General features: G+C 34.8%; 1 protein-coding gene across 10 annotated transcripts in view; it reads right to left on the reverse strand.

Annotated features, from left to right (window-relative positions):
• The window catches only part of Scn3a (sodium voltage-gated channel alpha subunit 3), a 105149-nt gene that overhangs the window by 72784 nt on the left and 18124 nt on the right, over positions 1–14241 (reverse strand). For 7 of the 10 annotated variants that reach the window (XM_074070996.1, XM_074070993.1, XM_074070991.1 and 4 more), the window contains exons 2-3: positions 13621–13819; positions 4944–5257 (exon numbers count right to left, since the gene is read on the reverse strand). In XM_074070996.1, coding sequence (XP_073927097.1) covers positions 4944–5207 — 264 coding nt within the window. In that variant the 5' untranslated portion in view covers positions 5208–5257; positions 13621–13819. Of the gene's footprint in view, positions 1–1887; positions 2125–4943; positions 5258–7153; positions 7292–13620; positions 13820–14241 lie in introns of those variants that run through there. The other 3 variants (XM_074070990.1, XM_074070989.1, XM_074070997.1) reach the window with 3 other exon arrangements.

Here is a 14241-nt window from a genome sequence, read left to right on the forward strand (position 1 = left end):
ATTTGCAGGACTAGATCATTTCATATTACAGTCAATCAATCAAAACCCATGTTTAAATGTTTGAATAATTCCTGACAGGAAAAGAAGCAACAAATTGTTTTGTACATTTCATTAACTTCCATCATAAATGTTAATGCAAGTCCTACTTATGGCTTGCCTCTACAAAAGAACTGGATTTTGTATAATAATAACTTCTAGAAGGTATTTTTAAATTACTATTTTGATTTATTTAGTTTTACATTTTGGCAGAACTAGGATTTGAACTCAGTGCCTTATGTTTGGTAGGCAGCAGCTCTACCACTTGAGCCACCCTCCCTCCTTGGCTTAAGGTTATTTTTTAGATAGGGTCTCATATTTTTGCTTGTGGTGATTTTGAGATCTCAGTCCTCCTATTTATGCCTCCCACATAGCTGGGATCACAGGCACATGCCACCATGCCCAGTGTGTTTTGTTGAGATGAGGACTTGTGAACTTTTTAGCTTGGCTGGCCTCAAACAGCAATCTTCCCAATCTTTGCCTCCGAAGTAGCTGGGATTAAGGAGTAAGCCACCTCACCTCAAACTACTGTTTTAGAGATCTTTAGCGACTAAATCACTGACAAATAGCTTAGAATGGTGCAATAAATCCTCATAGAAATCTATGAACATGTCTAGAACTAAAAAGTAACAGTATCAGTTATAATATGTCCTATTAGACATTATTATTAAAATATATATGAATAAAAAGCATACTATATCTTTCCTAACCAATCAAGCACCCAGTCATTCATTATACTATAATCATTGGTTATACTGTATAATTGATTATACCATAATCATTGATTATACATAAAGAATAGTATCATGACCTACACACTTTCTGTTTTACTAAAATACAAATAGCCTCATATGTGATTGATAAGGAACTAATATTATGATGCAGATTTATGATGCAGAAATTGAGTTAGTTCATGCACAGTTTTCCTGAGTATATTAATGTTTTAAAACAATGTGGAACATTTTTCTGACAGTTTAATTGAAAACTATTGGCATAAGAAAAGAATTTAATGTAAAAAATCAGTAGAAGTATTTTTTCAGTGTAAGTAGGAGGTTTTGTGTCCTCAAAAATGACTCTGATTGGACCTTTTTCCTTATGTTAAGATCATAAATCAAATGTTTTATTCTAATGATATACAACAAATGGAGATGGGTGTATATTTCACAGGAGAAAGGATTAGATACAGATACTGAATGAATAACAGGGCAAGTATCTTTTTATTGGGATAATTATTATTTTATTAGGGTTCTGGTCACAATGTTTCATAAGTTTTGAGTGATCTGCCTTTAATCCTGTTTTCTTCTTAAGCCTCATTACTTTTTTGGCAACAGATTTGCAGGAGACTTAAATATCTTTTATGGACCATATCTATGGGTTTCAGGACACATGCATTTAAATATTCAACAGCAGCAATGACATGTGAAAGTTCACTACAATTTGCAGTTCATTAACTCATGCTTTTTTCAAACAATTTCCTTGAAAAAGAAATTTCCACTTATAACATTAGAGGAGAATTTTATTTTAAAGTATCTCCAAAAATAGTGTGAGCAGGAATGAACTGTCCCTTTAAACATGGAACACTTTGCTCCTCTTGCAATATTAGCTTGTGTGGTGGTGGTGGAATAGAGGCTCATGTGCCAATGTCAATTGCATCTTCATTACGTTTATAGGTTCTAAAACAAGGCAGGCCTTCAGAACACAAGCCCAGTTTATTTATAGAGAAAACACCTGACACAAAGAATATCTTGAGCTCTAAGAAACAATGAGTAAAATACTAATACCCTGCAGAGTGACAGAATTACAAAAAAAGACATTTGAAATTTGAAGCTCTGATGTTATCGAATGACATACCTAAACTGAAAATTACTTGCGAATATGACAGATGATTGGGTGATGGATAAATAGTATCTCTTAAGTCAGGTTTCTAAGAATGATAAGTAAAAAATATTTAAAAATTAGCACATGTTGCTATAAACATTCTAAATGCTGCAGATGGAAGTATGCTATACCAGCTGTTTTCTGCTCTGCAATGCTATTTACTTCTTTCCAGATAAGTACACAGATGATTAATTCACTATTTTTTTTTTGCTTCTGTGATGCAAGAAGAGTATAGACTTCACTTCTCAATGATTGGACATCTATCACAGAATTTAAAAATGATGTAATCAATATCTTTACACTATAAGTACTTCACATAGTTTCATTTAGTGATTATGAGCTCTTGCCCAGGAGACAGATTATCTAGGTTCAGAACCCAGATCCACCACTTATGGAATGTGATGCTGGCAAGGTAGTTGCCTGTGTTTTTGTAGTACTGGGGTTTGAACTCAGGCCCTTGTGATTGCAGGTAGGCACTCTACCTCTTGAGACACAAACCCAGCTGTAATTTGCCTTTCTTGGCTTTACTTTCCCATCTGTAAAGCAAGGCTAGTAGTTACTACTACTACTGCCTCACTGGTTCATTGAATATTAAATGAGCTAGAGCACTGAAGAAGTGTTCCACAGAGAATGAGCACAACAAATGTTAGCCATTATTATCATGGTCACTATTTTTAAGCTGCTAATCTGGTCAATTTAAGTGTTCTTAAAATATATTGCGATGTTACTCATCTGGTTAGATTAGGTACTAAATATATATGACTAATTAATGACAGCAAATAGCTACATTAAGCCTGACAAATTTTATGCCTTTTTCCTTCATTATTTCATACAATTAATATAGCTTTGTGTTATTTTAAAATTCTAGAACTTCTTCCATTAGCTTCTTTCATTAGTTCCTTCTAAGAATCACAAACTATTTTTGTAGCACCTGAATCTTTATAGATATTTTATAAATGAAGGCAGCCCCAAAAGTAAAGGTGCTGGCAGAGGTCTCCCAAGGTAGTTCACAGCCACTGTCAATAAACCATGGTCCAAGTTTGATTCTCAGCCATGGAGACAATACAAATTGATTTTGCCGGCAGAGAGAGAACAAGTCTCTGTTCTAGTGGCAGATTCACTTAACCAAACTTGAAAGTCTGATATATAAAATCAAATGTCAATCTATTTACTGTGAATTATGCTACTTTCACATGGCCTAAAATAATTACAAGTCATAACCAGCACATTCTTTCCTTTTAGCAGATCTATGGAAAAACTAATTATCAGCAGAAGATTCCTTGATGATCATGGAGGCCAAACCAGCTGACTTAATAAAATGATGCAGACTGTTTAATGTTATCCGTAAGGCAGCTCGGGGTCATCCTTTCACAACAAGGTGGCTTTGCTATTGGGTGGGAAGTGCTTCGAGAGTTATTGCAAAAGATCTGTCTCTGTTGAATTATGTTTATTCCTATTATTCTTCCTTCTCCCAATAATCATAGTAACCTGATAACTCTAAGTAGCAAGTACTTTTAATCATATCAGTTAATCTGACATGACAGTATCTTTATAAATGTCTAGAACAATTGTTCTCAGAGAATTTTTTCCAGTATCTGAGGGAATGTCTTATTTTCATTGTCATCTGTAACATAGTAGCTATATTTCAAATTTTTTTATAATCTCTGTAGTACTAAAACAAATTATTTTCAGAAGTTTGTTAACATATATACATATATTGTTAATACATACATATATACACACATATATGACACCTTTTGTGAAACCATTTAGAAAGGAAAAAAAGAACCTGTTTAATGCTTTGAACTTATTTTCATGACTTAAAGTAAACCTTGCTGTTCAAAGTGTAGCTCAAGTACTGGCAGGATGGGTATCACTTTATAGCTTTTAAGAAATGCAGACCTCAAGGCATGTGTATGGACAAGTAAGTTTGAGGAGTACTACTATTTCAGAGCAATGGGGCTCATCCCATGTCTCAATAGTTGTCATTTCCTTTAGCCAGAATTAATCTTTTAACTTTAAATTGTGCACTGCTTGAAGAATGTAATTTCTTCAATTGCTGATGTAGCAGGGTCCCTTTTGGCTAATAAACATGTTCAATATCTTCCTTAATCCATAAAACATTAATTCCTAGTGATAATATTTTATCTTCAGTTTCTACATTGAATTGTTTTTATATTTGTGAAACTAATAAACAAATCAAGATGTAAAATGCCAAAATACCCAATTAGAAAGCATACATTTTCACCTGTTTTATATTCACTACAAAATACCACCTAACTGATATAAGGACTGAAACTGGCTAATGCTGACAGAACTAGGTGATTATTTTAGTGTTAGGAAGATAGAGTCATAACTGTTACTATAAATCATGTATAGATGGAGATTATTATTATTTTCAGTCTTCTAACCTTGACACTTTTCTTCCCTCTCCGGGTAATGTTTTATCATCTTTAGGTGTTGGTCTTTCAAAATCTATCCTGTCAGAGTATCAGTAAGACAGAGAGCAGTACCTAATCAGATCTCAGGCCAATAGATGGCAAACAAAATGAGTCTCTGTGGAAACATGCCTTCTCATGTATTATCTGCCTATAGAAAGTAACTAAGAAGATTATTCATTGGTCTTTAGCACACAAATGATTATAAAGAAAAATAAAGCCAAAGAACTAAAACATATGGACATCTGCCCTTCTCTTTTTTTGCATAGCTATTTGGTTGTCTGTCATGTGCTAAATAGTTTAGTAACTGCAGATATAGCTCTGCTGATGTCAATTATATGTTTTACCATTTATCACAATTACTGTGAAATTGCAGAAATTTTTATTATTATTTTCTTGCTGTAACCAATTCTTCACTATTATGATTGTTTCTATTTATTATACCGTGCTTAAGAGAAAGCAGCAGTAAAGAGTATTGTAAAATCTTTCACAGAAAAAATTATGGTACCATATGTATTTAAGCCCTAGAAATGTATGTTAAAGCCAGGTGTATAACTAAAAACTTATTAGAGGTATAAAATCAACACTCACTTTTTTATTGATATAGTAGGGGTCCAGGTCCTCCAGGGGCTCTGACACCATCCCTGGAGGAATGTCTCCATAAATAAATGGAAGGTTCTTTCCAGCTTCCAAGTCACTGTTTGGCTTTGGTTTGTTTTCATCATCATTGTCTTGTTCTTTTTTAGGCTTCTTGGCTTTTTCTTCTGCAGCACGTTTTTCGATAGCAGCAAGAGATTCTCTCGTAAACAGGCGGAAGCTTTCAGGTCCTGGGGGTACCAGCAGAGCCTGTGCCATCTTTTCATCCTGCACATTTAATTACGTTTAGCTTCTTGCATGAGAATTGCCTGCAATGAATGAAAAAAACTGCATGAGAGTTAGGAAAGCAAGTGACAGACAGGAAATAAAAAAACCAAACCAGAATATTACTTTGTTTTTAAAGTAATCTTTAAAGGTATAAATATTAAATCATGTTTCTAGTGTTGCACTACAAAATTTAACTCAGAAACAACATCAGTTCATCTAATTTTCAATAATTCAACTTTATAAATCTATAAAGCCTATTCTGAATGCTAATTAGCTTGATTTAGCCATTTTACATTACATATGTTTTAAATTATATTGTACACATAAATATATGGAATTTTATTTGCCTATTAAAAGTAAAATAAAATACAATAATAGTTTGTTCCAAGATTTTTTGAGCTAAATTATACTACATCATACTTTTGGCAAAAGAGTAATTCCAGCAACGTTTATCAATAAAATTGTTTAAAGATCCATATTTGTTCCTCTTCCTTTTTCACATCATGCTAATTGCCCACGTAAAGACATGTTGGTAACAATGCAATTATTGTTAACAATGACTAACTCAAAATCTCACTATGGAAAAGGAATTTTTGCCTAACCCAAACACTGTCCTAGTTGTCAGCATCACTAACTGCAGCACCAGGAAACATCTCATCACTAGCAGCAACAGCATCTTTTGGTGGTACTTCCTTTTTTTTATTAAGCCAAATTCTTTTTTCTTTTAGCTTTTGTCCTTGTATCCTTTCAAGGGACTTTTTGAGGCTATGCATAGTATGTTTACTTCCTCTTTCAGTTTGCTGTCCTTCAACTACTCTAAGACAATTTTATTTTTCTTCCTGAATCTCCCAGTTGGAGCAGTGGCTTAAAGAAAGGACAGTGGGACTAGATTCCCTCTATTCTGAACCTTGGCTCTGCCACAGATAAGATGTGTGATCTTGGAAAATACAACCCGTCATTGCTTCAGTGTTCTTCTATGGAAATGACAGGAATATTAACCTACCAAGGTTGTAAGGAATAAATGAGTTAATTTATGTTGTATCTAGAATATTTTCTGGAATTAATAACTATTATAATTATATAAACTGCCATAATCAGACTCTCTTTGTTCCACCAGCCATTTTCCTATTAACTTTGAAAAAGAACTCCTATTGTGTGGTTGTGGGTTTTTCCCTCTCTTTCAAGTAGCACATGAAGTAGAAAGTTTGAGAATAATTCCATTTTTTCTCAAAAAAATCATGTATTTTATGCTTTTTAAATTCATGTCAGGTAGCACAAAATTGAGCAAGTAATTTAAACCATGTTATGTCAATTCTGATGGCCACATGGTCAATCCATCTCTAGGCTGTGTACTTTTGAATGAGGAGTGAGTTTGAGCGTTTTCTGAAAGCCTCAAATACCCAGAGATGTGTAATTGACCCATCTCACATCACCTGTCATGAACTGAGTAGCAAAGGTTCTTCCCAAGTGCCAAATGAAACTGCAATAGCATGAAAAGTATGTCTTACGGAAATCCTCTGAAACACATTTGCTTTGCTAGGGGAGAAGAAAGGCTGCTTCCATTTTGAGCATTTAGTTGAACTAATTTTGGTTTCTTTATTGACAATGAAATATAAATCATGCTGAAATTGGAACAGAAGATCTAAGTTAGTATTGAGTCTGTCACCTCTGTCATTTTACCTTCCAAAACCGGTGTTGTCAAAGTATCTTACCATATATAGAAATAACTAGTAACACTTTTCCACAGGGAAATAACTAGTTACACTTAAATTTCACATCTGGTAACTAAGTTTCCAAAACAAAAATAGATTCAAAATATCAAGCATGGACATCTCTCAATAATTGTCACAGATTATTCTGAATTCTCTAAAATGACATGGATCAAGATACCCTCAGAAAAATCACAAAGATTTGTTTGTAAAGAAATAATCCTTTACCTTCTTATTTATTTATGAAGGACCTGGATAAAAAATTTGTTCTTGCTCAAAGGGAACTTAAAGAGTCTCTTTGAAATTCAAATATGGCTGTCTCTCAATCCTGAGGACATGTTCTGGTTTTCCCTGCAAAGGGAATTAGGACTTGTTGAATATTTGGATAGACTGAGATTAGAGAATTCAGTGAGCAAAATTTCTCATAGCTTCACCTACAGCTTGCTGCTCAGAAACCCTTCATACTTCTTTGGCAGTTCCCTTTTAATTTTTTTTCTTCTTTCTAGTTCTTCATGAGTTTATTATACAGAGCTCTTACATAATTTTATAGCCATATTAGAGCAGACTTTAAAAATTAATTCTTACTGAAGACTTGGTGTGGAATATACATTATTAATGAATATATATCCATTATAATTTATTAAAATATATCAAATTTAATATACCAAAATTTCCCCAGAACTATCTTTTCAAGAATAAAAATGATAAGAAACCTTTGGAGGTGATCCTTTTGATTAAAAAACAAAGGGCCTATGTGTGTGAATGTGTGTGACAAAGCAAATATACCCTCTGTTGACTAATAGAAAGATTGTGGTTCAATATATCTTAGTATAGGAATGAACCACAGAATTTCAAACCCAGAAGGGACCAGGTATCATTTATTCAGAAAATACTTATTAAGGACTATTATATATTAGTGACTTTCCTTAAATAAGATACTGATGGTTCCTTTTTCAAGGAGTGGATTGTCCAATGGAAGAAACTGATGCTTGTATAAATAATTATAATACAATTACATGCACCTGGTTATTATCTACTGTGCATAAAAGGGATTGATTTGTCTTGCCCAGTGAAATGAGGGAGAGGTATGATTCAGGAAATTTCCCTGAGGAAGTGATATTGGAGTGAATTTTGTAGAATAAGTGAGCCTTGACAGGGCATTATAGTTGGTGGTATATGAAGAAGGGTAGGTAGGAAGATGTATAAATAAAGTCACACTAAGTAGAGGACAGTATGTGTCTGGACACAAAAACAAGAAACAGCATGAAATATTTGGGAGGTATTAAAAAAGCACTTCATTATGACTAGACACACACAGTAACCTGCACAGAAGGTTGGTATGAGAAATGGTCTTCAACAGCACATTAAGGTAAGCCATGGATGAAGACTGACATGATCAATTTGAAGATTAGATGAAGAAAGATGGTGACTGTAGGAAGGATGGACAGGCAGGGAATGATCTTAGAACAATAATTTTTAAACGTTTTGGTTTTAGGATCCTCTTACATTTTTAACATTATCTGATGGATCAAGAGCCAAATAATTTCCTTTTCACATAATTGTGAATATTTTTTGATATCACATCAAGACCGTCCAATGATAGTCTATGAAATTAGTTTCAATGTGGAATCTAAAAGAACTTCTGATCAATCTTGCCTTTGGCTGCACCTTTTAACTAATCATGTGTGATTTTGTGCCATCATGACTGGATTAAAGAAAACCCAGCACATTGTTGTGCAGATCTTCCAAATTTTGCCAAATTTCATTACATAACACCTCCAAATCACATTTCATAATATTACGAGTGATGTCATGAGGAAAGTTACAACGCATTGGGAAGCTGTCAAGTTCCCAGGGGCAGGTGAAAGTTTTCCAAAATTCCAATTTCCACTTGAAAGCACCAATTTTAACATTGACAACAAATGCTGTCATTCTCTTTTCCTGAAATGACAGGTTTTTCCTTTGTTCATTTTTGAGACTATATGTGACAAATACTTAAGTCGGAATAACCATGGTTTGTCAGTTATCCTTTCAAATGAAAATGGTGTTCCATGAAAAAAAAAATTCATCTCCTGACTCCAATCATCACACAAGTGCTTTTTCTAGAGACAACCATGGTGCTCTAGCATACAGCAGAAATACTTTATGACTTTATGCATTTTTCCATCACATTGTGCAGAATACTAACAATATGGATTCTTCAGAATTGAGTTTAACAAAATTAATATTTACCACTTCATCAGAGATTTCTTATGTGAACTGGCACTTTGTTTTCTTATGAGAGTGAAGAAAATGGGGACTATTACAATTTGATGATACCACCTTGACTCCTGTTAAGGCTTTAGCCATTTTACAATATTATAGTATGAGCTCAATGCTAAAATACTGAAAAAGACAAATGGAGTCTTGATATGATTTTGAAAATAGCTTTGGCCTTGTAGCCCTTCTCCAAAAAGGGCCCCAGGGACCTCTAGTTGTCTAAAACCCTCATGTTTTGAATAGCTGTCCTAGAACAAAGCAGTTGGTGTGAAGAGAGAAGAGATCTGATTACAACTCCAGTGCTAACAGATATGTACATTGTAATAGCAGTGGACTCAAGGCCTCCCTCTGCCTCATTTTAAGGGTTTGTCTTTTATCCTTTAAAATCTTTAGGTTCTTTCACTGAATAATGAAAGTAATCATAGCAATGATAGCACATACTTCAAAGAGTTAATGTGATATATAAATGAGAAAATGCACCTAAAAGGTGAACATCACACCTGGAAGTTAGTAGGCTATCAATAAGTTAGGGGAAAAAAAGCTGTGTCCAGAAGAGTAAATTCAAGGCAAAATTAAAGGAGATTAAACATCAATGAGATATTGTGATCAACTTGATACAAAGAATGAAAACGAGTTTGTGAGGTTAAGCTCCTTTTCAGATTTCCAGGGTAGGCAACAAGTTGATATTAACTCAATAGAGAAGAGGAGAAAGTTTGTAAGGCATGAAAACTAATTCTGTTTGAGATACTTGTGGTGACATCTGGTATATAATTAAAATATGTGTCTGAGACTCATAAAAGCTCTCTGAACTGCAGAAATGTTGATTAAGGAGTCATGGGTTGAAGCTGAAGCTAAGAATCCATATGACATCACCTAGGAGTAGAGTAGAAAGATAAAGAGGCAGACCTCACGTGACTGCCAAGTTTTAAGGTGAAGGGAACTTGCTGGGTATAGATGAATAACTAGTCACCAAAAGAGAATTTCCAGCATTCCAATTAAAACATGTATATTAGATTTGACAGTTGGTCAAAACCTTTGCCACAAAATAAATGAGGAGCCAGCCTAAAGAAGCTAATCAATTTCTACTAAAATTTCTATTGACAAACACAAATTACCATTTTGAAGCAAAACATTTTCATTTTCTGTACATTCTAGTTTTCATTGACTTCTCTTATTATAGTTGACATGCTTGTCTTGAGTTTTGCTATTGAATGTTTGATTTTAAATATCTAAGAAGAACATAAATAGCTACAGAAAAATATATTTATATAGTTCAATTTGGTTTTCCAAACTCACATATCAATGTGATGTACTATCAGAAGTTTAGGAAAGTACCTGAAAACAACCAACCATGAGTACAGCACTAATATTTGTTAATGAGTCAGAATCTGAGAAAAATGGCACAGTAAATATTTGGTATATGCTGTGGCACTACCCAGGCAAAATATTTTTTTCACCGTTAGTCATATTGCCCATGGATTTCATCTTGCCTAATTTTCCACAATAGCAGAAAGTTTGGTAAATTTTATTGGTATAACCTGTTAGTATAATAGTCTTCTCTCTCTCTCTCCCTCCCTTCTTCCCTCCCTCTCTCTCTCTCTCTCTCTCTCTCTCTCGCTCTGTCTGTCTCTCTCTCTCTCTCTCTCTCTCTCACACACACACACACACACACACTTTGATTATGCTTCAGACAAAATCAATTGGTTTGGTCTGTTCCCATGGAAACAAAATTATGCCAGCCACATTCAAGAATGGAAAGTTGCTCTATGTCACACAGCTTGAGATATCTTAAAAATTCACAATTTTTTCACATACTTGATGAAAGAGTAAGTTAATTTGAAAGACTCCATTCATTGTGAAGGAAAAGATTTTTTCCTTGTATCAACAAAACACTATCACAGAAGATCATAATCTAAAGGATGAGATGAATCGAGAAACTATCTTACTGAAGACAATTATTTTTTCAAAAAGAATTTTCGTTTAGAACTAATGATGGTTCAATACTTATCATATAGTCTCAATTTGTTATGTGACCAACTGAATGATATTTTATTGAGACATATACACATAGCATCTGACATTATCATTGTTATTATGATAAACATTGGACACCATTCAAAGCACAATTACATCCATATTTTAAAAGAGTTTGGAAATAATATCTGATTGGTGTGCCTTCCTATAACTAGATTGAATAATAGTAATAAAATTCTTTTGAATTATTAGTATGGCTCAAATAGACCCATGTAATTTATGCATATTAGCTTATTTAATTATCATTACAATTTTATGGTGTTGATAATATTATTATTCCCATTTTACAGGTTTTACAGATCAAGAAACATAGATGCAGGTAGGTTACATAACTGTTCAAGTTATAAAATCTGTGAGCTGAAGAACCAGGAATTCAGTATGAATAGTTCAGAAAAAAAAGCTTGTGTTTCTAAGCCTATAAAATGAGATAAGTCTTGGTTCATGTTTGCTGACATAGAATTAGGATGTCAGTTACCTACCCTTTCGAAAGATTGCTATGTACTCAAGTCTGCAACAGGGAAGAAGTGATCTAATCTAAGCAAAGCAGAGCTATATCCCTCACTATTGTCTTAGTGTACAAGACAAAGCAAACAGGAATGAATGAATGACAAACACAAACCCTCATTGAATATATAGATATATTACATGCATGTTAAGTACTTTGGAGTTATTTAAAAGTAATTTAAAAGCAATCTGAAAAGCCTAGGCCCGCTCTTCTGTATCATATACCTCTTTCTAGCAAAGGAATTCAGCACTACCATTAGTCTGAAGAAACCCGTGAAAAACGTAACTACGGAAAGCACATTACTACTATGTCATGCACAAATGCAAATGAATCTGTACTTACTTTATTACTGTTTCTTCCTGTTAGCTAAAAGCATGATTGTCAACATGCTGATACTATCTATTAATTTACTATTTAACAAGAGCACTGGGCTGATGGATTGGCTCAAGTGGTAGAGTGCCTGCCTAGCAAGCATGAGTCCCTGAGTTCAAGAAGCCCCAGTACCAAAAACGTAAATAAATAAATAAAAACAAGAGCACTTAGTGAGGTGTTGGTGGCTCACACCTATCGCTACTTGGGAGGGTAAGATCAGGAGGACTGCAGTTTGAGGTAAATCCAGGCAAATAATTCGAGAGACCCATCCCAAAATAGACAGAACATAATGGATTGGAGGTATGTCTGAAGTGGTAGAGTGCCTGCTGTTGCATGTGAAGCCCTGAGTTCAAAACTCAGTCCCACCAAAAAAATAAAAAAGGCCATATTTTGTTTGTCTTGCTCTACCTGGATTCATGTCATGCTTCAGAAAAAAATAGTGGTGTAAGAAAGCACAAGCTCATCAAGCAATTATCTAGGATATAATAATTAATTTTTCAAAGCTGTTGTTTTCTATGACATTGTCCTTATCAGAAAGCTGCTATAAGCTTGAAGAGAAAACTGCTAACTAATGACAACAATTATGGCAACAATGTAACAGACAAATCAGCATAACTGACTTTAAGGGCTCTTGAATTTTTCTACTATATGTTTGCAAACTAAAGTGCATTGTGTGTTTGTGTTCCCTGCCTACTTTCCACTCTGGGTATCTCCTTCAAGCTAATCATTGCTAAAAGAATAGACATGTGACTCAAGTCTGGCCAATACAAGGTAAGGGGAGTCTGTCCAGTGGCTATAAAAGGTTTCAGCACACCTTACAAAGAGAATGAGGAGGAGACAGCATTTTCTGTCCTCTGGACCTTTTCACACTGGGGTACAATACATAGCACTACCTCAGCCAACTCACAACCAGAAAGGATGCCACTCTTAAGGCAAAGCTGACACACTGAGTGTGGCAGATCACAGAGACATATTTACCCCTGGGCCCTTGCAGATCTCTCAGCTCTTGGACCCAAACAACCTCTGCACTGCTTGTTATGTTCAATAAAAATCCTTCTTGACTAAGATACTTTTAGACAGTTTGTCTAGTTAGTTGCAGCTGATATACCAAATAAATAAATGCTTTCAAAAACTTGGCCAGTCCAGAAGCCAGCTATAGCCAAATATAACCACATATTTGGATGTCCTTTACCCATTAGAAACAGGTGAACTATGGATCCAATTACAAATAAATATAATAAAATTCAAAGTAAACACAATTCACGGCAATTTACTAAATACACAAAATTATTGTCCCTCTTGAAAGAAAAGGAAATAAAAACCCAGGTTAGTCTCTCTTCCTTACATCAATAGCCTTTGGCATCATTCCATTCCCGAGGTCGTCTCTGCCAGATCTCCACATATTTGTTTGCCTGTTTGGAGGAACTGATGAAGGGAAGAAAATCACAGCTGTCCTTGTTAGCCACAGAAATCTTAGCTTACTTTCCACAGACACAAATTTATACTCAAGTAGTAGTTTAGGTACCTTTGATAGTCACAGCACCTTTCTTGAGAAAAGCTCTAGGCCCCTCCTGGGAATTATCTCATGTGTTCTAGGAATATTGTCCTACAAAAGTACTGTGTTTCTTTTTTTCCAATAAGCCACTCTGTCACGAATCCTCAACAGATGTGTCATCACTGAGTAACTCTGATGTGGCCTGGATTCAATTTGCCTGCTCCATGATCTGTGTAAAAAGAGAACAGAGTTACATTAGCCCAGAATCTTTGGCATTTGGAATGCAGTGGGTACACTGGCTCTGCATTCTGCTTTTAATGCTTTGTTTACTTATAGTCCTAGACCAGGAAAGCAGGGTTGATGCAAATCAGGATATCTATCTTTGTAAGAAGGGTGCCCTGGCATACTCCAGGAAGAATAAATTCAGAAACCACTGCCAGCATCCTAGGGTGGGGAACAGACTCTCCTCTTTCTTTGGCTGCTTTGATTCATTTACTCTTCCTGAGGACGTGCTGGCATTCTGTAGCGTCTGTCTGCTCTTCAACTCATCTTTTCTTGTCTCCTCTCCTTTCTACTTCCTCTTTGCTTCTTTTCGTCAAACACCTCAAAGACCAAAGAGGTAGACTATTGGAACATGTTGGCCACTTTGAT

Source organism: Castor canadensis, chromosome 4 (assembly GCF_047511655.1).
Source record: "Castor canadensis chromosome 4, mCasCan1.hap1v2, whole genome shotgun sequence".
In the NCBI taxonomy this organism is placed as follows: domain Eukaryota; kingdom Metazoa; phylum Chordata; class Mammalia; order Rodentia; family Castoridae; genus Castor; species Castor canadensis.